Source organism: Lithobates pipiens, unplaced genomic scaffold (assembly GCF_037356315.1).
Source record: "Lithobates pipiens isolate NorthernLeopardFrog02 unplaced genomic scaffold, aLitPip1_a1.2 Scaffold_28, whole genome shotgun sequence".
In the NCBI taxonomy this organism is placed as follows: domain Eukaryota; kingdom Metazoa; phylum Chordata; class Amphibia; order Anura; family Ranidae; genus Lithobates; species Lithobates pipiens.
In genome coordinates, this window is record NW_027507789.1 from 83658841 (window position 1) to 83684505 (window position 25665).

A 25665-nucleotide genomic window follows, 5' to 3' on the forward strand; every position below is an offset into this window, starting at 1 on the left:
GGTACTAAACCTACAGAAGACTGTGTTGGTTCCAACTCAACACCTGGAGTACCTGGGCTTGCTTCTGGCCTCCTCAGAGGTGAAAGTCTTTCTCCTTTCGGACAAGCTGCAGACTCTTCAAGCTGCGGTGAAGTTATTGCTGTCCCGCAGGTGGTCGTCACTGCATTTTTGCATGCGAGTCCTGGGTCTCATGGTAGCCACTTTCGAGGCGGTACCGTGTGTTCAATTCCACACTCGAGTCTTGTAAAAGGAGATCCTGTCCAGATGGGACAAATCTCCATTGTTCCTGGATTGTGAAATTCGGGTGAACCAGCCAGCTAGTCAGGGATTCCCTGTTGTGGTGGCTTAGGTCGCCGGCCCTTCAGTCCGGGAAGTCATTCCTTCCTCTTCATTGGACGGTGATCACAACGGACGCCAGCCTGACCGGTTGTGGGGGGAGTTTGGGGCGTACAGTCAGCCCAGTGTCATTGAACCCAGGAAGAATCCCGCCTGCCGATCAATGTGCTGGAACTTTGGGCAGTCAGGCCTCTCCACATGGTCACAGAGGCTGCAGGGGTGTCTGATCAGTCGGACAACACCACAGTGGTGGCGTATGTCAACCATCAAGGAGGAACAAAGAGCTCAGCTGCAGCACGGGAAGTCGTTCACATCCTGCTGTGGGCACAGCGGCGTGTGCCGGTTCTGACGGCTGTGTATATTCCGGGCGTAGAAAACTGGCAAGCGGACTACCTAAGTCATGAGATGCTGGACCAACGGGAATGGTCGCTACATCCGGATGTATTTAGACTCCTTTGCCTAAGGTGGGGGCACACCAGATCGTAAGATACAGAGTTATGTGGCCAGGTCAAAGGATCCCTGGGCGGATGCTGAAAGGGGGCGGACGCAGAAAGGCAAAAGACTGGCTGTGGCTACAAGCAAAATGGCCGTGGAGTGTGCAGCGGCCTCCTCACATGTCTCACACAACACAAACACCCCACCGTGGCCAAGAAAAAGGGAGGAGGATGAGCGGATCCTCAGCACCCAGAGCCCCCCCCCCCCCCGGCCAGGTACGTGCCCCACACCCCCATGTGCCCAGTCAAACAGCGGCCCATAGCATCGGGAGGAGGGAAGGGACAGAAAGAGAAGAAAGGGAGAGTGCGAGACCCCCCCTAGTCGACCTCCCAGGGAATGATGCCCAGCTGCTCCATCCTGCTGAGACAGGTAGAACCATACTTACCCCTCCTGCAGGACACATTCCACAGATAGACCCATCACCCGAGCAGTACGGGGTGACTGCTGGCCACAGCACACTGTGGCACAGACAGCAGTAGCCCAGTCATTGGTGTGCCCCGGAGCATATAGCTCACCGGCCGCCCCTGGATGAGATGGGCCCAGTGCGTAGCTAGGGCCTGCTCAAATTCAATGGCCAGGCTGGGGAGACTACAAGGATCTATATTATCAAGACTGTCACCCATCCCCCAGCTGTTGATTATAGATCAAAAAATGCAGAAAAAATAAAAAATTACCAGGACCAATGGTCCCATCGGGAGCCAGGTCCTTCTCCTACACTAGGCAGGAAAAAAAAAAAACTGAGCTGCTGGATGCAATGTAAGGGGTTATAGCCAGTAGGGCCGCCCTCTGGGCAGTACTGTGCAAGTGTTGCTGTTTTTAACACTTTTTGCCTATTCCTCGCCTAAAGGGGCGATATAACCTTAAGGTCACGAAGAGCTGCTGTGTCCGTCAATTAACTTCAGAGAAAAGGATTTTACGGTGAGTACAAAAATCCTATTTTTTTTCCCTCCAACCTTCATCTTCTCCCAGGTTTTCGGGAGGCCCTGTTTGGGGCAGTACAGGACCTGCTGCTGTGCGGGGTGATAGTACTTGTGCCGACGCCAGAAAGGTTTCAGGGATTCTACTCCAATCTGTTAGTAGTCCCAAAGAAGAAATGGTTCCTGTCCGGTCCTTGATCTCAAGGCCCTCAATGGCTTAGTGAAAGTACAAAGATTCAGGATGGAAGCGGTTCACTCCGTGGTCGCTGCACTCCATTAGGGGGATTTCTTGGCATCCTTGGACATACTTGCATGTCCCCATATGCGTCAGGCATCAGAGGTTTCTACGATTGTGGTCGGGGACGAGCACTATCAATTTGTAGCTCTCCCTTTTGGCCTAGCGACGGTTCCAAGGGTCTTCACCAAGGTGCTAGCCCCAATTCTGGCATTGCTAAGACAAGACTGAGAGCAGCTTCCGCCTCAGAATTAAGGGAGGATTTGGCGATCACCATACAGGCTCTCTGGGAGTTTGGCTGGGTGTTGAACCTCTAGAAGTCGGTGTTGGTGCCGACTCAATGCCTGGAGTACCTGGGCTTGATTCTGGACTCCTCAGAGGTGAGAGTCTTTCTCCCTTCAGACAAGCTGCTGACTCTTCAAGCTTCTGTGAAGTTATTGGTATCTCGCTGCATTTTTGCACGCTAGTTTTGGGTCTCATGGTAATCCCTGGATTGTCAAATTTGGGTGAGCCAGCTAGTCAGGGATTCCTTTCTCTGGTGGCTGAGGTCTCCAGCCCTTCGGTCTGTTAAGTTGATCCTTCCTCTTCATTGGACGATGATCACAACGGACGCCAGCCTGACTGGCTGGGGGGGGGGGGTTTGGGGCATGCAGTCGGCCTTGGGTCGCTGGACGTAAGAAGAATCCCACCTGACTGTCAATGTGCTGGAGCTTCGGGCGATCAGGCGGTGCCTCTTCACATCGTCACAGAGGCTCGTCCGGTCATGATCCAGTCAGACAACGCCACGGTGGTGGCGTATGTCAACCATCAAGGAGGGACAAGGAGCTCGACTGCAGCACTGGAGGTCGCTCACATCCTGCAGTGGGCAGAGCGGCGCATGCCGGCTCTGTCGGCCATATACATTCTGGGCGTAGAAAACGGACAGGTGGACTACCTGTCGTCAGCTGCTGGACCAGGGGGAATGGTCGCTGTATTTCAGCTCATTTGCCTGAGGTGGGGCACACCAGATGTGGATCTCTTGGTTCAATCGGAAGGTACAGAGGTTTGTGGCCAGGTCACGAGACCCCTGCATGGACGCGTCAGACACGATTTTGGCTCCATGGGGGCATTATTGGCTGATTTATGCCCCCCCCACTCTCTCCTACGCCGTCTGCAACGCAGAGTGGAGGTCAAGGGGATTCCGGTGATTCTGATTGCACCAGATTGGCCTCGACGTCCTTGGTACCCGGCATTGTCAGAATGGTGGCAGATGTTCCTTGGTGGCTGCCGACGTGGGAAGACCTTCTGTCGCAAGGTCCAATACTTCATCCTGCTTTACCGTCGCTGGTTATAATGGCATGGCTGTTGAAAGACAGGTGCTAAGGGGCAAAGGACTGTCGGATTCGGTAATCTCCACTATGCTAAAGGCACAGAAGTCCTCTTCTCGGAAGATTTATCATCGTACATGGAAGGCCTACATCTCCACGTGTGAGGAGATGGGGTGGCATCCGCATACATATTCAGTTTCCAGGATCCTGCTGTTTTTGCAGCGAGGAGTGGCTCAGAAACTTGCATTAAGCACCATTAAGGGGCAGATAGCTTTTGGCTGTCTTTTTTCAGTGACCTTTGGCAACTCATTGATTGGGGAGTACGTTTGTAGGGGGTTTCGACATGTGGCCCCTCCGGTTCGACCACTGCTGCCTCCGTGGGATTTGAATCTGGTGCTCTCATTCCTTCAGAAACCGCCATTTGAAAACATTAGGGAGATTCCCTTATTGACATGCTCTCAGAAAGTAGACTTTCTAGTGGCTATTACATCTGCGAGGAGGGTTTCTGAGTTGGCGGCCTTGTCAGGAAAGTCTCCCTACTTGGTCCTCCACAAGGATAAGGCAGTGCTGCGCCCACAGCCTTCGTTTCTTCCAAAGGTTGTTTCGGCCTTTCATCTAAATGAGGACATTGTGCTTCCGTCGTCGGCCGTCACATCCCAAAGAGGTTGCTTTGCATTCTTTGGACGTGGTCTGGGCTCTGCGGGTCTATCTGTCTGCTACAGCTCCTTTCCGGAGGTCGGACTCGCTGTTTATAATGGTGGCTGGTCTGAAGAAGGGCCTGGTGGTCCAGGGCAATTGGTGCCTCCTGGGCTTTCCGACATCAAGCATTCATTTCCCAGGTCTGTAAGGTGACGACCTGGTCGTCCATTCACACTTTCACTAAATTTTACAAGGTTGATATGAGCGCATCTTCGGATGCTTGCTTCGGCCACAAGGTTTTGCAGGTGGCTGTTTAAGGTTGCAACTCCTCTGTTGAGTTATTTTTGTTATGGGTGGAATTTATTTTCTTGCTGTTCCAACCCCTCGTTTTTTGACACTGCTTGGGGAACGTCCATAAGGTCAAGAAGAGCTGCTGTGTCCTTCGATAAACGATAGAGAAAATAGGATTTTTGTACTTACCGTAAAATCCTTTTTTCTGAAGTTCGTTGACAGACACAGCACCCACCTCTCCTATTTATGTTTGTACTACTTTTGACAAACTGAGCTGCTGGATGCAGCGTGAGGAGTTATAGCCAGTAGGACCGCCCCCTGGGAGGTACTGTGTAGTTTTGCTGTTTATTTCAGGCTTCTCAGCCTAGAGGTGAGATGTGGAGTCTTATTGACCCCATATCTCACTGTAAAGAGGACATGTCATGCCATATTCCTATTACAAGTGATGTTTACATTCCTTGTAATAGGAATAAAAGTGATGAAAAAATTTATTTTTGGGTCAAACAATGTCCAACTAAAATAAAGTAAAGTGAACAATAAAAAAAAAAAAAAATGTAAAGCGCCCCTGTGCCCATGTGCTCGCATGCAGAAGCGAACACACACGTAAGTCCCGCCCACATATGAAAACGGTGTTCAAACCACGCGTGAGGTTTCGCTGCGAACGTTAGAGCAATAATTTTGGCCCTAGACCTCCTCTGTAACGCAAAACATGTAACCAGTAAAAAAATTTAAAGTGTCGTCTATGGGGATTTTTAAGTAGCGACGTTTGGCGCCATTCCACGAGCGTGTGCAATTTTGAAGGGTGACATGTTGGGTATCTATTTACTCGGCGTAACGTCATCTTTCAAATCATGCAAAAACATTGGGCTAACTTTACTGTTTTTTTTTTTTTTGTTTTTTAAGCACAAAACTTTTTTTTTTTTCCATGCGAGATAAAAAGTTGCAACAACCACCATTGTATTCTCTAGGGTCTTTGCTAAAAAAAACATATATGTAATGTTTTGGGGTTCTATGTAATTTTCTAGAACATAAATGATGATTTTTACATGTAGGAGAGAAATGTCAGAATTGGCCTGGGTGCTCCAGAACGCCTGATGGTGCTCCCTGCATGTTGGGCCTCTGTATGTGGCCACGCTGTGTAAAAGTCTCACACATGTGGTATCGCCGTAGTCGGGAGTAATAGCAGAAAGTGTTTTGGGGTGTAATTTGTGGTATGCATATGCTGTGTGAGAGAAATAACCTGATAATATGACAATTTTGTGAAAAAAAAGGAAAACAAAAACTTGGTTTTGCAAAGAATTGTGGGAAAAAAAATGACAAAAAGGGGTCATTTGGGGGGTATTTGTACTTTTCTGGCACGTTGAGCTCTCAAGAAATGAGATTTACTCATTTACGTCAGTACTTCAGGTGTGATCAATTTTCAGATATTGGCACCATAGCTTGTGGACTCTCCAACTTTCACAAAGACCAAATAATATCCACCAATTTGTACTTATTTTTACCATAAATATGTTGTGGTATACATTTTGGCCAAAATGTTATGAAGAAAAATTACTAATCTGCTAAATTTTATAACAGAAACGAAGAAAAATTATTTTTTTTTACAGAATTTTCGGTCTTTTTTCTTCTATAGCAGTGGTCATCAACCCTGTCCTCAGGGCCCACTAACAGGCCAGGTTTGCAAGATAACTGAAATACATCACAGGTGATATCATTTGCTGCTCAGTGATTGCAGTATTCTAGTCTGCATCTCCTCCAAGGTAATACATAAACCTGGCCTGTTAGTGGGCCCTGAGGACAGGGTTGATGACCACTGTTCTATAGCACAAAAAAATAAAAAAAAACAGCGGTGATTAACCACTTAAGGGCCGCCGTATTGCCAATGTACGTCAACACAATGGCACAGGCAGGCACAAGCACGTACATGTACGTGCCTGCCTTCCAGCGGGTGGGGGGTCCGATCGGACCCCCTCCCGCTGGTTACGGCGGTCCGTTTCCCTCCGGGAGCGTTCCGTGATGAGGGGATGGCCGTTGGTTTTCGGCCACCCCCTCTGGATCGCTCCTGGCCAATGAGAAGCTTCCTCCCACTGTGTATTGTTTACACAGGAAGGAGGAAGTGATGTCATTCTCCTCGGGGCGGTCTTTTTGACCGGACTACGAGGAGAAGACACAAAGTAAGTGTGCACCAACACTACACTGACATGTAGGTACACACAGGCACACAAACCCCCCCCCCCCCGATCGCCCCCCAGTCACAGTGTCACTGATTGCAGTGATCATTTCTTTACTGATCACTGCATTCAGTGTCAGTTGTGACAGTAAAAACTGTCAGGACAGTTAGTGTTAGGTCCAGGGTAGCCCCCTATCACCCCCCAATAAAGATTCAACCCCCTGATTGCCCCTAGAGTTAACCCTTTCACCCCCTTTTGCCAGTGTCACTAAGCGATCATTTTTCTGATCGCTGCATGTGTCGCTAGGTAGCTAGTTATTTTTTTAGGTTCACCGCCAGGTTTTTATATCGCTAGGTACCCCGATATACTACCCAATAATGGTTTTAACCCCCGATTGCCGCTAGTTAACCCTTTCACCCCCTTTTGCCAGTGTCACTAAGCGATCGTTTTTCTGATCGCTGCATTAGTGTCGCTACTGTCGCTAGGTAGCTAGTTATTTTTTTTAGGTTCATCGCCAGGTTTTTATAGCGCTAGGTACCCCGATATACTACCCAATAATGGTTTTAACCCCCTGATTGCTGCTAGTTAACCCTTTCACCCCTTTTGCCAGTGTCACTAAGCGATCATTTTTCTGATCGCTGCATTAGTGTCGCTACTGTCGCTAGGTAGCTAGTTATTTTTTTAGGTTCACCGCCAGGTTTTTATAGCGCTATGTACCCCCATATACTACCCAATTGCCCCTAGTTAACCCTTTCACCAGCGATCACAGTATAAGTGTCACTGGTGACGCTGGTTAGCCAGTTAGTTATTTAGGTTCCCCGTCAGGTTTTTATATAGCGCCAGGGACCCCCATATACTACCTAATAAAAATTTGAACCCCCTGATTGCCCCTAGTTAACCCTTTCACCACTGATCACCGTATAAGTGTTACGGGTGACTCTGGTTAGTTTGCTTTTTAAAGCATCAGGGCACCCACCATTTATTACCCAATAAAGGTTTAACCCCCTGATCACCCGGCGGGTGATATCAATTAGGTTTTAGGGTCAGGGTCTGCGTCGCCCCAGGCAGCGCTAGGTTAGTGCCAGTACCGCTAACACCCACGCGCAAAGCATAAACCTCCCGTAGTGGTATAGAATCTGAACAGATCAATATCTGATCTGATCAGATCTATACTAGTGTCCCCAGCAGTTTAGGGTTCCAAAAAAACGCATTGTTAGCGGGATCAGCCCAGATACCTGCTAGCACCTGCGTTTTGCCCCTCTGCCCAGCCCACCCAAGTGCAGTATCGATCGATCACTGTCACTTACAAAACACTAAACACATAACTGCAGCGATTGCAGAGTCAGGCCTGATCCCTGCGATCGCTAACAGTTTTTTTGGTAGCATTTTATATTTAAATCCGGAAGGCAGTGCTTGGTTTTCGGGGGCCCGTACGTGGCTAGGCTCCCAAAAAGTCCTCCACATGTGGTATCCCCGTACTCGGGAGAAGCAGCAGAATTTATTTTGGGGTGTAATTTGACTTCTGCCCATAGCATGTGTGAGCAATATATCATTTAGTGACAACTTTGTGCAAAAAAAAAAAAAGTATACTTTTTAAAGGATACTTTGAGACAGGTAACCGCTGTTTGCCTATGGCGGAACAGTGCAGGGAAGCAGATATATACTCTGTATATATAGCCTAGTTAACCTATATGGTATAAGGCATGTCTTTTCGAAGTGGCATTTACAAAATAGATTTTTATTTTTTTGCAGGAATTATGAGCAGATTGTTAAAGCTCATCAGAATAATCCTAACGAAGGAACTGACCAAGTGCCAGATCAGGTGAAGTTCAGTGTATTTCAAGGCATCATGGACTCCTTGTTCCAAACCTTCAATGCTTCAATCTCTGTGAACAGTTTTCAGGAGTTGTCCGCTTGTGTCTTCAGCTGGATTGAGGAGCACTGTAAACCTCAGGTATTTATTTTTTGTGATCACAGTATCAATACTGAATGTTCTGTTTAAAACCCAAATCTAAACCCAAAAACTAAAATGTAATTTCCTGACAGCTCCGAGTCGGCCTACCACTGGGTCTGCCAAACCCATACCCCCTCCTGCAGGACCTAACTCATAAATTTGACTCCCTCTCCCAGGCCGGTGTACCTTTAGTTTCCTCCTCACCTCGTAAGCTCCCCTTACCTGGCTGCAATAAACTTTTGTGTCTGTGCACTTGCTGCTCCCCAGGTGCTGACCCAGTTGTATGGATACTTTAAATATGATTCTTGCAGGGGTGTTGTGGCTGGCATTTGGGATTGATGCCCTGCTAAATGCACGGCTGTTCCAAAGGGTGACACCATGGCTGCAGCTGTCTGGTATGTAATTCTGCCTGTTTTTATTGCCTTTTTATTTTTTTCTGTGATGCATGCTGCATCTTACTTCATCTGGTGATGTTTCTCTAGATCAGCCTTTCTCAACCGGGGTGCCACCTGAGGTCTTCAGGTGGGCTGTGGCAACCTGGGTGAAAGCAGCTGTCAGATCCAAACGAGCAGGACCTGAGGCGGCATGGTGCAATGGAAAAGGAGGCACTCCCTCTCCCCCTACAGGACAAAATCCAGCTCGAGTGCAAGGCTACAGTATGTCTGAGTATCAGTATGCAGTGTGTAAGTAGACAGGGCCAGTGTGTGAGGGGGGGAGCAAAAGGAATATGTGCCCCATACATACTACTAAGTGTACACCGAGCTTCACCCGGCAACCATGACTGAATCCTCATTCTGCTAGCACTGCCCACAGGTTTTTAGATTGTGATGGAAGAACGGCTCTGCCCTGAGGTTCTGCAGGGAGGAAAGTAGGGTGCAGAAGTGATCAAAAGGGAGGGTGGAGGTCAGCATAGAGAGTGGGATAGAAATGTGTGCAAACAGGGTTTTGGGGTACAGAGGTGAGCAGAGAGGGGGTTTGGGGCATGTGAGGGGGTGGGGTTTGGGGTGGGAAAGTGAGCAGAGAGGGGGGGGGTTACCAAGTCGCTTAAGTGGCCCTCGCTCTTTAAAGGGTTGGGCACCCCTGGTATACATGTTATATTAATATTCTTAACATGGAGTTCTTCTTTAGACTTGTTTAGTATCCCTGTTTGTCAGGGATTTGATTTTTACTGAGACAGGTCTTTGTGCAGAAAGCAAAAAACTGCATGCTGTTACCTCCTTGTATTTCCCTTGTTTTTCAGGACCGCCACCTGAGACCTTTATTCCTCCCCTCTGTAGGAAACACTGTGCCAGCCCTCTTTAAATTTTCTCCTCCCCTGCTGGCTCCTTAGTTATTTGCGTTTCCTCCAGAGGGGAGACACCTCATGAAACCGAGCCAGGGAGGCTCAGGCTGGAAGCCCTGAAAGGGGGCAGAGGCTCCTTGGACTATAGCCAGAAAAGGTTTACCTGAAAGAAGAATCACTGCCCCATGCCCTCATCTCTGAGGGCAGGAGAGGGTGGAGGGAGGCCTTTTCTCAGCACAGAGTGCGGTGGATGGAGGTGCGGTCTCCAGACCCGCAGACATCCACAATATGGAGAGCCGTTTCGGGGGCTTTGGTTGCTTCGAGCCGGGTGGCAGGTGATGTCGCATCCGGTGGAGGGGTTGGGTACTTCCAGTTCACCTATGGCTTCTGGTTCCGGCCGTGGGATATTGATAAAGGGCCAGGCGTGGGCTTTAGAGGAGCTGCGATTGCTGTAGAGACAACACAGGCTTCGGTGGCAGCACAAAAATGTCCGAAGCAGAGGGGAACCAGACTGCTCCAGCGGAAAGCAGGTTCAGCCGCTCTAAAGTAAGGGGGACCTTGGGTGGAGCTCCCCTTACCAACCCCCCCCCCCCCAGGAAGTGGGGGGTGGGCATTTGGTGTCAGAGGGGGTAGGAACATGGGGCCTCTGAGAAGGGAAGCCCACATGTCTTGAGAATGTGCCCCTGCAACTGACAGGGAGGGTAATTGTGAAGTGATTGCATTTGATACCTGCTCTGTTTATGTATTTCAGAGCAAAACAGACAAACCCAGACCCCCCTCACAGTTCAATGAGGTGCCCTACTGAAAAAGTCTTGGGATTTCACATTGGGAAGTCTAAACGTAGAGTTCTGCGTAACTCAGATACAGGCCCACATTGAGGAGGGAACACCAAAAGAGCATACTTTGTCTTCTTTTCCTATGCTCCTTTGGGGCATTGCGTACGTTGCAGATACATCCGTGAAATCGGTACACGTTGCCGTGAGATCATTGGCCTTAACCACAAGAAGAGCACTGTAACTAAAAACCTGGCCAGGGGACTGCGCATCTAAAGCCAAAATTTGTAGGATTGCTGAAGCGTAAACCTACTAGGGAATAGCCTCAGCAAGACAAGAAAAGGCTTGGGGGGGGGGGGGGTTGAAGTGGCAAAAGGTTCCACTTTGGGCCACCAGGGGGGCGAAATCCAAAAAAGACCCTGGGGACCAGGCGGGAAGGGCAAAGGAGGAGCAATTTTTCATCCTCCTGAACAAGCCCATAACAATGACAAGTTGTTCAAAGTGGGGGGAAGATTGGGGGGTCTCACTCCCACAATGGGAAGAAATATCCTCCAACCAGTTCGTATTAAGAATTGTAAGGAAAGGGCATCACTTAGAATTTTCAAAGCCACCCCCAAACAGGTTTTACATCACGGAACTTCCAAGAAACTGAGAAAAAGACAGAGGTCTAATGGAAGCCATAGGAGAATCAATGGAACAAAAGGTGGTAAGCCATGTACCACAGAAGGAAGTAGGCCAGGGCTTCTACTCCCACGTATTCTTGGTGTATAAGCCCTGGGGAAAGTTCAGACTGATACTAAACCCCAAACCTCTAAATATGTCGATAGCCTACAAGAGGTTCAGTATGGATTCCATCTTTTCAGTAAAAGAGTTACTACCCCCAAACTGTTATATGGCTTCCCTGGATCTAAAGGATGCATACTTGCACATCCCTATAACTCAAAATTGCCAGAAATTACTAAGACTGGCAATAAAAACAAAGGAAGAGACATTCCAACTTCAGTTCCAGGCCCCTTGATTCGGCCTCTCCTCCTCACCCAGAATCTTCACAAAAGTTATGGCGGAAGCTCTGGCAACATTTTGAATCAAGGGCATCTCTGTCATCTAGACGACCTGCTACTCTTTGCAGCCTCTCCCGAGAAATTAATAAAGGACCTGAAGTGCACTCAAGCTTTCCTAGGAAATCTAGGCTGGTTGGTGAACACGGAAAAAGTCCAACCTGGTCCCCACTCAGCAGATTACATAGCTGCTGACTTTTAATAATCAGACACTTGCCTGTCCTGGAATCCAGCGATGTGGGGGATCGAAGCCCTTCTCGCCCAACCCCTCGCCCCCCCCCCCCACTCGCTGGCTTTTTAACTGTGGGCGCCCGGCTGTGGCTTCAACCGGGCACCCACTGCGCATTCACGAGCCGTCATTGGCCATGCAATCATCTTGGACTGGTCACATTTCCCAGATGAAATTCTTCTGATACCAATGACAACATATACATCCAGGTTTTGCAAATGCCACTTCATATAGACATGCCTTATACTGCATAGGTTAACTGGGCTATATAAACAGAATATATATCTGCTTCCCTGCACTGTTCCACTATAGGCGAACAGCAGTTACCTGTCTCAAAGGCTCCTGATTAAAGCTAAACTTGTGACTCCTAGGTGCTATACTAGCTCCCAAGTTACATTACGTCATCAGAGAATCCAAATAGGTTCGGCTTACTTGAAATTAACAGGCAGCTTATATAGGAGGGATGACATTGCTAACAGGGCTAGTGAGGAGGGGTCGTCTTTGTGGCTGTAGCTTCAAAGGAATGAAAAAAAAAAAAGGTAAATTTATGGGTGTGACCTTCATTTTTCAGTTAAGCCATCAGATAACAGGTCATACCCGGCCAGAGGTGGCACTATTTTTGGTTTTAAGTAGGCCCATAGCTTGACACAAAAAGGTCATCTTCTGCTTCCTCACTGCGGCGGCAGCGCGTGCACTTATCCTGAGACAATCGCCATCACCTCCATTAGGGAATGGGTAGAGGAACGTAACGCAAATATGCGGTTGGAAGAACTGACAGCTAGTTTACATGAACAGTACCTGCAGTTTGTTCAATTATGGCTTACCTGGATTGACTTCTCTTCAAGCTTTAGTCATTTTTACCGCCTTAATGCTCATGGTTCTCGGCTGTGGGCCTTTCTTTTTCCACCCTCTTCTCCCCCCTCCCCTTTTTTCTATTCTCTGTTCTTTTCTTCTTCCTTTTGTCACTTTTTTCCTTTTTTGGATCTGTAGTGCTCCATGTGGCGCGCCCCCCCCACACACACAATTTGGGTAGTTCTCCACTCCCAATTTTCTGTACTGGAGTCATTTCATTCTGAGCCACGGGCCACGTTAGCGGTAAAGCACCACTAGTTTTAGGCGCCGCTTTACCATAGTTTTAGCCACTTCGAGGTTTGATGCGTTCTTTTTTTTTTTTTTGGACCATTCTCTCTAAACCCTACAGATGGTTGTGCGTGAAAATCCCTGTAGATCAGTTTTTGAAATATGCAGACCAGCCATCTGGCACCAACAACCATGCCACGTTCAAAGTCACCTTAAAAAACAATTGCCGACCGGCTCTTTTCAGCCGGCGGTTCTGTTTATGATAATGGTGGTCTCTGCAGCGGATTCACTCTGAGATCACCGTTATGGTGGCGGAGAAGGGTGAAAAAATAAATAATATCAAGTAAAATAAATACAGTTCCCGACCGGCGCACGCCGATGTACGTCGGCAGAATGGCACGGGCACGCATATTGGCGTACAGGTACATCCAATCTTCAATGCCGCCCTGCCATCGCTCACGTGCCGCCGGTGGCACGCTCACGTGCCAGTCGGGACCCCCGTGAGTCCGGTCGCGGGTCCCGCGGACTCGAACGCCACGTGCATGCCCATGATTGTCTCACGGGGCTGCTGAATGGAGGAAATGCCGTGTAAACAGCATTTCCCCATTCTGCCTAGCAACTAGTGACGCTGATCTCTGGCCCATGTGATTGGAGCAGAGATCAGTGTTCACTAAATGAAAGCCCAGCCCCCACACAGTTAGTAACACACCCCTAGGAACACTTAACCCCTACACTGCCACCCACTGGTTAACCCCGTCATTGCCAGTGTCATTTACACAGGAATCACTGCATTTATATAGCAGTGATTACTGTATAAATGACAATGGTCCCAAAAATGTGTCAAAAATGTCCGATGTGTCCGCCGCAATGTCGCAGTCACAATAAAAATCGCTGATCGCTGCCATTACTAGTAAAAAAAGAAAAATAATAAAAAATTATTAATAAAAATGCCATAAAACTATCCCTATTTTGTAAACGCTATAACTTTTGCGCAAACCAATCAATAATCGCTTATTGCGATTTTTTTTTTTACCAAAAATATGTAGAAGAATATGTATCGGCCTAAACTGAGGGAAAAAAATGTTTTTTAGATATTTTTGGGGGATATTTATTATGACAAAAAGTAAAAAATAATTCCTTTTTTTTCAAAATTGTCACTCTATTTTTGTTTATAGCACAAGAAATAAAAACCACATGGGTGATCAAATACCACCAAAAAGCTCTATTTGTGGGAAAAAAAGGACGTCAAATTTGTTTGGGAGCCACGTCGCACGACCGCGCAATTGTCAGTTAAAGCGACGCTGTGCCGAATCGCAAAAAGTGGTCTGGTCTTTGACCAGCAAAATCTTTCGGTCTGTAAGTGGTTAAACGCCCCGTCCCTACGAGCTCGCGCACAGAAGCGAATGCATACGTGAGTAGCGCACGCATATGAAAGCGGTGTTCAAACCACATGTAAGATATCGCTACGATCGGTAGGGTGAGGGCAATAATTCTAGCCCTAGACCTCCTCTATAACAAAAAATATGCAGCCTGTAGAATTTTGTAAATGTCGCCTATGGAGATTTTTAAGGGTAAAAGTTTGATGCCATTCCACGAGTGGATGCAATTTTGAAGCGTGACATGGTTATCAATTTACTCGGCATATCATTCTCTTTCACAATATAAAAAAAATTGGGCTTACTTTGCTGTTTTATTTTTTTATTCAAAAAGTGATTTTTTTTCCAAAAAAGACCGCTGCACATTTTATTCTCTAGGGTGTTAGAAAAAAAATGTATAATGTTTGGAGGTTCTAAGTAATTTTCGAGCAAAAAAAGTTTTTAACTTGTAAACACCGAGTCTGAAAAAGAGGCCTGGTCTTTGAGTGGTTAAATCCCCCTTCTTCCCCATTCTGATGCTCGGTTTGAATTGAGCAAGTCATCTTCACCACGTCTAAATATGTAATAAGTATTTTTTTTTTTTTTTTAGAAATTTCAAAAATTAAACTTACTCCCAGGCACATAAAATCTCCCCCCCCCCCCCCCCCATGCGCAATCGTAAACATGTACGTTGGGGGCATCTACACACACAAATATTGATTTCGCTACATGTTACATATTGCTGTGCTGCTAGACTGAGAGCAATATTTCTAGCACTAGACCCCTCTGTAAAGCTCAGTTGATGATCTGTAGGTTTTTTTTTTTTTTTTTTTTAAAGCATCATGTTTGGGGGTTGCCTGTGGAAAATATAGGGTACTGACATTTGTCACCATTTCATGGCCGCACACAATTTTAGGATTTGATTTGTTGAGTATCTATTTATTGGGTTCAACCTCATCTTTTATATTTTACCCAAAAAAATGGGTAATTTGATTGCATTTTTGTGCCCCTAAATTATTATTTTTTCTACTGATATTTTGTGTTTTCCTTGATTGTTGCACTGATAAATTGTATTGGTTTTATGTAATCTTCAGGCCTAAAAATGTTTTTTAAACTTCTAAACGAAAAACTTAAAAAATGGCTCTGGCATAAAAGTGTTTGCATTTTGTGTAAAAGTGCTTGCATTTTTGTAACAATCAATAAAGAGGGCAGGAACATCAAACTGGACACCACATCCCAAATACAGAAACAGAACGAAAATAGGGGACTTTGGGATCAACCAACCACGGGACTTTTAAAGTGTCTCAACCAAAATAGATGGGTATTAGATGATATCCATAAAAAAAATGTTATTACATTTGTGATGCACAACAAATTTAAAAATACATATCCGTATCAGATTAAGAAGCACAGAACACGCACTTTTTTTGATTGAAGCAATTACTAGCAGTTCTACATATAGCACTCAACAGGTTTCACTCATCTGAGCTTCCTCAGGAGTTTAGGTACATGGTATGATGAACTAGAAATAATAGATAAAAGATAGATAAGGCTTCGTAACATGTACAAAATGTCATTATATAGATATATACAACTATATCATTGTATATCAGTTGGGTATGTACCATAATCAGATTAACATACACAGCATATGCATCCACATGGATTCTTACCAGTATTGTCAAGAAAAATCAATTGGATACATGCCAAACACAGACGGTACTCATACTAATAAAGCCAGCAAAATTTTGAAAAAAGCATTAATGCAACAGCAGTGCAAACTTCCTTCGCCACCCAAACAAAAGTCCATCAAGTGAGACCATAGGAGGCTATAGAGTAGATTGCTGCCATACTAAAGCCCCATACACACTATCAGATTATCTGCTGAGTTTTTCCTTCAGATTTACCAAATCCATGTAGTAGAAGGGCCTGCCTGATTGCATACACATTGAAACTCCTAAGGTTTGTCCTCATATTATATGGTTTTGGTAAATCTGAAGGAAAAACTCAGCAGATAAGGGTGAAAATAGACTTTAGTGAGATTGGTCAAATAAATAGCAAAGATGTCAAAAAATGAATTCATTAATAAATTCATTAATAAATGTTTCATAACCGATTTGAAATGATTGAATCCAATAAGCTTTAATGAAGATAAATTCCTCACCACATTTAAGTATATGCAGCCTTTTATTTAAACAGCCTAGCAACCACAGATCTTTGCAAGGCCAGGGGAGCAGGCAGCTGAAGTTTGAAACAAATTTCCTCATAAAGTGGTTGGGTAGATGGAAAATCTACATAGTCTATAGACCAAGTAACGACACTTAAATCCCCCGCATCTACTCACCGCTAGACCCTTGTTTCATTATCAGGTAATGCATACATTTGCATTTAAGTTGAGTGAGTATATGTAGAACTGCTAGTAATTGCTTCAATCAAAAAATGTGTGTGTTCTGTGCTTCTTAATCTGATATGGATATGTATTTTAATAAAAATATTTTTTATGGATATTATCTAATACCCATCTATTTTGTTTGAGACACTTTAAAAGTCCCGAGGTTGGTTGACCCCAAAGTCCCCTTTTTCGTTCTGCTTGCATTTTATGCATTGTGTGAAGTACTACACTCCTACTGGAGGTACACCTGTATGATCCTACAATATTAAAAATCCCTTTTGAGGACTTTTTTTCTGTTTTTATTCACTTTTATTAGTATTTTGAAAAAGGAAAAAAGCAAATGAGTACTGTACAGAGCAGCAAACAATCATCGCATGGACTTTATGGAAATAAGTATATTACGACAAGAACATTAACACTGGGAGGTAGCTGTCAGGACTATTGGCTGTAAGTCAGAGTAAGGACCAATAAGACAGAAAGATCCTGAGGTCAAGACCTCACTGATATGTAATCGCTGTGAGTAGGCCTTCAATAAATAAAAAAGGCCTTAGCACTTAGCTACAGGGGTATGTGTCAAATGCAGAGGCCATCTCTTGCAGCTTGTGTCTCACACCTGAAGTGAGTGGGAGAGCGTTGGGCTTAGCATAGCTCTACAATGTTTCAAGGGAAAAGGATGAGATCCATTGCAAGCGGGAAACTTGCCTGGGCCTCTATGGAAAGCAAATCTAGTTGGTAGGGTTTGCTATGGAGTTGGTCTAGTTGAGCGAGGTGTGCTGCCATGTCGGGCACTCCTAGTCCTATATATGGCCCTTGATATTCTGGGGCCTTTGGTACCCCAGATAAAACTGAGAATTTTGGATTGGAGCCCTCGGGTGGTGTTACAGCGACCTGGATTGGCAAAGTATGGAAAAAATGATAGATATATATATATATATATATATATATATATATATATATATATATATATATATATATATATGCCCCTAATAAAAATCAGATGACGTTCTTTAAGGGAATCCTAGAGAAACTATTGGAGTTATGCCATCTTCAGGAGAGGACTAGGCAGAACATGTAATGCATGTGAAAAAAACAGAACTTAACAGTTCCGCCCAGGGGGCGGTCCCTCTGGTAATAACCCCTCAGCCAGCCTTCTGCAATTCAATACGTCAACAAGCATTATAACATTAACCAATAGGAGGGGAGGGTGCTGTGTCAGTCAGTGAACTTCAGAGAAAAGGATTTTAGGGTTAGTACAAAAATCCTATTTTCTCTTTTGTTCACTGACTGACACAGCTCCATTAGTCTTGACTGTAGGGAGGTCCCCAAGCAATGTCATAACGAGGGGTGTGAACAGCATAAAAACTTCACCCACAACCAAAAGTGCTCCCTAACAGGAGTCGTCATCTTAAATAGCCGCATTAGAACTTGCGGTCAACAAATGCAACAGTGCATTAATACTCAAAGTAACTGTATTTTTAAAACAGAGGAAAGAGTGCAGTATTGCAACATTACACGTCCGCTTGCAAAACATTGCGGCCAAAGCAGGCATCAGACGATGCGCTTACATCCACATCCGTAGAATTTGGTAAAAAGTGTGAACGGACGACCAAGTCGCTGCCTTACAAACTTGAGCGACTGACTATTGACGTCGGAAAGCCCAAAAAGGTTCCAATTGCCCTGGTGGAATGGGCCTGACAGGAAAGGGGGCACCTTCAAGGCTTAAGCCTGTACCATAATCTGTCTGATCCACCTAGAAACAGTGGCCTTCGAGACTGCCATACCTTTTTTCGGACCAGCTACCGAAACGAACAGAGAGTCTGACTTCCGGAAGGACAAATATACCCTTAGAGCCCGGACCATGTCCAGGGAATGAAGGGCCACCTCCTTAGGATGTGTTGGTTTAAGACACAGAGATGGTAACACAATGTCTTCATTGATGTGAAACGCCGAAACCACCTTTGGCAGAAAAGAAGGTTGCAGACGCAACACCACCTTATCCTTATGGATCACTACAACCAGGGGATTTCCCTGATGATCTCAAACTGCGGTTCCTGAAGCGCCAATAGCACCAGGTTCAGATCCCACGGGGGTAAAGGTGGACGCAACGGAGGAACTACATGCCAGACCCCTTGAATAAAATTGCTCACTAGAGAGTGAGACGTCAGGGGTCGTTGCGAAAAAAAACCAGCCAAGGCTGATATTTTTCTCTTAGTGGTGCTTAAAGCCAATTTCTGGTCTATTTCTCGCTGTAGAAGCAGGATCCTGGAAACGGAATAGTTGGGCGGATGGCACCCTTTCTCCTCACACGGAGATTAAGGCTTTCCAGGTACGATGGTATATCTCCCGAGAAGAAGACTTTCAACATAGTTGAAATCACCGAGTCCAACAGGCCCCGGTTCCTTAGCACCTGGCTCTCAACAGCCATGCCGTTAAAACCAGCGATGGTAAAGCAGGATGGAGAATTGGACCTTTACACAGAAGGTCTTCTCGTAATGGTAGTCGCCAGGGAGCGTCCACAACCAGACATACTAGGTCGGTGTACCAGGGGCGCCGAGGTCAATCTGGGGCAATCAGTATTACTGGAATCCCCAGTTTTAGAAAAGTTAAGTAGAACAGCTAGGTCTGGCTGAAAATTGTCATCCAATAATACTAGAAGAAATAAAGGGGGGGTTCCCCAGGTGATGGACTTTTTATGCATATACACAAAGGAATATATAACAGAATACAAAATTTATTTTATGGAATAAAATCACGCAATGAAGAAAAAAACAGCATTATACATAGAGTACAGAGAAGAAATTATCCATACATGTTATCATAGTTAATCACAGTATAGGTTTCCCTACATGTTTCAGAGCCTTGGGAATCTCCTTCTTCAGGGGAAGATATACAATATGGAGTACAGTTCTATTGAAATACAAACAGCAGAACATTAGAATAATAGACAAATTTGCCAAGAAAAAGAGAGGAGAACATTAGCATCTATAGTGGTGTACTTACATATCAACAAATGATACTATATATAAATAATGTGCCAATGATTAAAAACAGAAAAGGTAGGTCAAAAAATGCATGTAGATGGCTCCCCGAGATTCAAGAATCTCCATCAATATGTAACATGCAGCAAATGCGATAAACACTATGCAACCACAGATTTTAAAGCCCCAAAAAAGAAAATGGGTCCGTCAAGCACACACAGGAGAGGCACTGAGGCGGAGAAATTGTTGCGCCCAACCTCAAGAAAGACACCGTAGAAAAAAAAAAGAAAGATTTTTCCCATAAAAAAGATAAGATAAGTAGATAGATAGTAAGTATTACTAGAATATAGGCAGTGTAGGAAACCAATATAAATAATTAACCACTTTCAGACCAGACCATTTTGCTGGCTTAAGACCAGACCACTTTTTGCGATTCGGCACTGCGTCGCTTTAACTGACAATTGCACGGCCGTGCGGCGTGGCTTCCAAACAAAGTTGACATCCTTTTTTTCCCACAAATAGAGCTTTATTTTGGTGGTATTTAATCACCCCTGCGGTTTTTATTGTTTGAGCTATAAACAAAAAGAGTGGCAATTTTGAAAAAAAATGCGTTATTTTTAACTTTTTGCTATAATAAATATCCCCCAAAAATTTATAAAAAAATAATTTTTCCTCAGTTTAGGCCGATAAGTATTCTACATATTTTTGGTAAAAAAAATTGCAATAAGTCATTGATTGGTTTGGGCAAAATTTATAGCGTTTACAAAATAGTGGATAGTTTTATGGCATTTTTATTAATGATTTTTTTTTACTAGTAATGGCAGCGATCAGCGATTTTTATTGTGACTGCGACATTATGGCGGACACATCGGACATTTTTGACACATTTTTGGGACCATTGTCATTTGTACAGCAATCAGTGCTATACAAATGCACTGATTCCTGTGTAAATGATAATGGCATTGAAGGGGTTAACCAGGGGGTGGCAGTGTAGGGGTTAAGTGTGTCCTAGGGGCGTGTTATTAACTGTGAGGGGCTGGGCTGTGTGTTAGTGAACACTGATCTCTGCTCCAATCACAGGGAGCAGAGATCAGTGTCACTTGTTGCTAGGCAAAATGGGGAGATGCTGTTTACTTCCGCATCTCCCCGTTCAGCCTCCCCATGAGATGATCGTGGGAATCCCCGCGGCGATCGAGTCCGTAGGACCCGCAGCCGGACTCACAGGGGTGCCGACCAGCACGCGCGCCGCTGGCGGGGTGCACGCGATGGCAGGGCGGTAATTTCAAATGGACGTACTTGTATACCAATTTGCTTGCCCGTGCCATTCTGCCGACGTAAATCCTTGTACGCTGGTCGGGAAGTGGTTAAGGAATTTTTTCCACATAGAAAGTATTGTTGGATGGTAAGTATTGCTAGAGTATAGGCAGTGTAGGAAGCCAGTATAAATAAATATTTTTTTTTCCCATATAAAAAGATATTGTAGGATAGTAAGTATTGCTAGAGTATAGGCAGTAAAGAAAACCAGTATAAATAATTAAGGAATTTTTTCCATAGGAAAAGTATTGTAGGATGGTAAGTATTGCTAGAGTATAGGCAGTATAAGAAGCCAGTATAAATAAATAGGTTCATACCTTGGACCAAATAGGAGAGAGCTTGTTTTGACCGTCTGGCGTTCCACAGACTCAACTGCGGAATGCCAACAGGTCTACTTTTAAGGTTGGGTTCACACTGCTGCGATGCGGGAACGCTGCAAATCTACTGCGGTTTCCCGCATCGCATGCCTCCCGGCAGCAGTTCACACTGCCCTATGTGAACTGCTGGGGGTGTCATTGAAAAGTTAATGACACCTCCAAATCAGTTCGCATATCGCAGTGCGATCTGCAAACTCAGACAGGAATCGGATCGCATGGTGTGAACACCCATGCGATCCGATTCTGCTGCGGACCAAAAAAAGGGTCCTGTACGAGTTTGGGCCGGATGCGATGCGAATTCAGCCATACTATCTGTATGGCTGAAATCGCATCGCACAGAGATCGCATGTGATTTGCACTTTAGTACACCGCAGCAGTGTGAACCCAGCCTAAGGGTATATATGGGGTAACTCCTCCAATCAGCCGACGCAAGCAATTCGCAGCAGCTAATGGAGGAGAGAGCAAAGACGGGCGGGTGCAGATCCGAACGGTGTGTGTGCGGCCCCGTCCCGACTGAGCATGTCAAAGACATGAGCGTCAGAGCGGGGTCCCGCCCACTCCATCCGCCGACACAGAAGGCTTCACCCGAGCACTGTGCATGTGCACTGGGTTAGCCAAGTGGAGATCAGCCGAAGCTGAAGTATGGGCTGAGATCTCCCACAAGGCTGCCAAGAGCTAAACTAGCTCAGGTGGCTTGGTGTGCCGGGTGACTACCCCGCACGCACCAAACGGACACCATGGTGGGAAGCATGCCATAGACATCGAGAGTCAAAGAAAAAATATATGCATCATAAAGGGGAAAGAATGGAACTATTACATAGAATGTATAGTTATAAAAGGGGATTAGTCTTTCGAACCATCCTTAATAGACCACTGGGGAATTTTCTGAAGCTCGGAGGTCATAAATAAAATTATACAGTATGGTGCAATATATGTATTACACTTTACAATAAAAAATTATTAACAACCTAATATAAAGAATTACAAATTTCATCAACAATACAAAATAAATGAAAAACAAAGAATTCATAAATTTACATATTATTGCAACCTATGATAAAATGGTAGCAGTTTTAGCGGAGGAAAGGAGTAGATCAGTCAGTACTGATCCCACGGTGCCACCAGCGTGTCTGACGTGTCTGTCCAAGGATCTCTTGTCCTGGATACGAATCTCTGCACCTTCCGATTGAGACGGGAGGCCAGGAGATCCATGTCTGGTGTGCCCCACCGCAGGCACAGTAGCCTGAACATCTCCGGATGCAACGCCCATTCTCCTGGGTCCAGCATCTGGCGACTTAAGTTGACCATGTGGAGAGGCATAGCCTGATCGCTCAAGCACATTGATCGGCAACTTTGATTCCTCCCCCGACCAGAGGACCTGGGTCGACTGTACTCCCAGTACTCCAGCCCACCCGGTTAGGCTGGCGTCCGTTGTGATCACTGTCCAATGTAGAGGTAGGAACAACTTTCCGGACCGAAGTGCCGGGGACCTCAGCCACCAGAGCAGGGAGTCCCTGACTGACTGGCTCACCCGAATATGCTGATCCAGAGATAATGGAGATTTGTCCCATTTTGGCAATATCTCCTTCTGCAATACTCTACTTTGAAACTGGGGCACGGTACCGCCTCGAAGGAGGCCACCATGAGGCCCAGAACTCGCATGCAGAAGCTCAGCAATGACCACCTGCGGTTCATCAATAGTTTTAACGCGGCTCTGAGAGTCTGCAGTCGGTATGAGCACTAACTTTTTCAGGTTCAACAGCCACCCAAATTCCTGCAGGGTTTGCATGGTGATCTCCACATCCTCCTTTAATTCTGAGGCTCTCAGGAGGTAATCTACAGTAGGTAACCCACGATTGCGATCCATTCGCAGACCCATTGGTCGGACAGCCGAGAGGCCCACCGTGCTGCAAACTCCTGAAGGGACCCCCCCACCCGTCTTCGTGTGGTAGCACTTTTGCTCGCAGGCTTGTTAGGCATGCGGTTCCAGGGAAGCTTTTGTCCCTCAGAGGTCGTCCTGTCGGTCTTGGAGCGTTTAGCCAAAGTCCCGGACGGACGAAAAAGCCCTTTTTGAGCGGAAAATGAGGGCCCTTGCCTGTGGCGTGGCTACTTAGTCTTCCTGGCCTGTGGGAGTAAGGTACTCTTCCCACCTGTGACATTCTTAATAATGTCATCCAATGAGGCTCCAAAGGAAGGGTAGATCTGTCAAGACTTTTTTAGAGGCCTGGTTCGCAGACCAGCATTTTAGCCAAATCAGGCTTCGCAGCACCACTGCTGACACTGAAGCCCTGGACAGCAAGGGAAGCGTATCCAGGGCTGCGTCACAAACGTACTTAAGGCTGTGCACCAACTGGTCTGCTGATTCCACGCAGACTTGCTGCTTCTCCAATTCGCAGTGCAAAAGTTTTGCGTATTCAGTAAGTGCTGTAGTCAGTACTGGTCGCATTGCTGACCCCACAACTGTAAACAAGGAACAGGCCACTGCCTCTGCCTTCCTGTCAGTAGGGTCTTTAAATGCAGGAATCGCCTCTACTGGGATCGTGTTACTTTGTTTAACCTGGATACTGGGGGGTCCATGACCGGAGGAGCAGACCATTTTTTAAGAAGGCTCTCCTCAAAGGGGTAGCACACCGCTATTCTTTTAGGGACCGAGAAGGTCCGTTGCAGGCTTCCCCATTCCTTGTATATGAACTTATCTAAATAAGTCAGATACAGAAACGCCTTTAGGTGTACGGGCTGGCTTACGGAACCCAAAAGGGACCACTACTTCAGCAGAGGAACCTTCTGTATCCTGAATTTTCAGGGTATCACGCACAGCTGTGATAAGTGCTCCAACTAGCGCTTTGTCTTGCGTGGACCCGGATGGGGGATGATCCTCAGTGTTCGATCGGTCATGGTCCGCATCATCTGAAGCAACAGAGCAGGGGCCGCCAGTCTCGGTGGGGCCCGAGTCTGCGTCAAGGTGCTTTTTACCCTCTTTGCACCTGCACACCGCCTCCACCCTGGCAAATAACATTTCAAGGGCCACCGACAAAGCGTCCAAAGGCACTGCACTGTTTGCAAACGAGCCGGTTGCAATTGCAGGGAGTTCTGGGGAAGAAACACTAGTTTCTGAAGCCATGCTGACCCACCCTGACTGCCACCCTTGGGGACTTAGGACAGGTGCACAGTCCCACCCTCCTAGCTGCTGCAGACTGAGGGGCCCCCCACCGCAGCACTCGCCACCCCGACCAAGTGCTGCACAGTTCAGTTACAGGTGTCTGCGTCCAGTATCAGCACCCAGGTGTCCTGAGCAAAAAACACGCCTTTCCACTGAAGCACACCAAAAATGGCCGGCAAATAACTGTACACAGTAAAAGGACAGAGAAAATTGCAACATAAGAGCGCTATGGCGATCAGCATATGCAGACCTCCAGACACCCAGCGGGTAGACCAGACACCCAGCGCAGCCCCCAATCTAAGGTGGGAGGCCCCCCAGGGGACCCCTGGCTACAGGTGCACACACCGCTCAACAGCCCATCATGCAGCATCCCCCACAGGAGGGGGGGATGGGGACAGGGAGAGAAGAAAGGGATCCCCTAATCAACTTCCCAGGGAATGCCCAGCTTCTTAATCCCGCTGAGGCAGGGAGAGCTGTACTTATCATCCGGACGAGCTGGGGACATCCCATCACAGACCCACTCTCCGAGCAGTACGGGGTGGCTGCTGGCCACGGCACACTGTGACAAGGACATCGGTAGTCCTGCCATACGTGTTCCCCGGAGCGTTGCGCTCACCAGCCGCCCCTGGAACCTGAAGGGAATGTCGTGGCCGACCCAGCGCATAGCTAGGGTCTGCACACGCTTGATGGCCAGGCTGGGGAGACTACAAGGATCTAGGATATCCAGCGTCACCCAGCCAACTGTTGATAGCAGAGGCAAACATTCAGCAAAAAAAAATATCCCAGAACCAATGGTCCCGCAGGGAGCCTAGGTCCATCTTCTTTACTAGGCAGAAAAAAACTGAGCTGCAGGAGGCAGGCTGAGGGGTTATTACCAGAGGGATCGCCCCATGGGCGGAACTGTAAAGTTCTGTTTTTTTCAAATGTATTACATGTTCTGCCTAGTCCTCTCCTGAAGGTGGTATAATAACCCTACGGCAGTGATGGCGAACCTTGGCACTCCAGATGTTTTGGAACTACATTTCCCATGATGCTCAACTACACTGCAGCGTGCCAGAGCATCATGGGAAATGCAGTTCCAAAACATCTGGGGTGCCAAGGTTCGCCATCACTGCCCTACGGTCAAGACTAATGGAGCTGTGTCAGTCAGTGAACAAATGAGAAAAAGGCGATTCCCCATTTGGCCTAGTGACGGGACATCTACTGTTCTGGCCTGCAATTATTTCTCTGCTTTTGTTGTAAGACAAACATTTAATTCCAATAGAGAGACTTCTATATGACTACATAAGTCCAACTGTTATTGTAAACTGTTATTAAATTAT

At 46.3% G+C, this 25665-nt stretch overlaps 1 protein-coding gene across 2 annotated transcripts in view; it reads left to right on the forward strand.

Moving 5' to 3' along the window:
• Positions 1–25665, forward strand: part of MLX (MAX dimerization protein MLX) — a 258108-nt gene that overhangs the window by 183500 nt on the left and 48943 nt on the right. For both annotated transcript variants that reach the window (XM_077459435.1, XM_077459438.1), the window contains exon 7: positions 8144–8345. In XM_077459435.1, coding sequence (XP_077315561.1) covers positions 8144–8345 — 202 coding nt within the window. The remainder of the gene's footprint in view (positions 1–8143; positions 8346–25665) is intronic.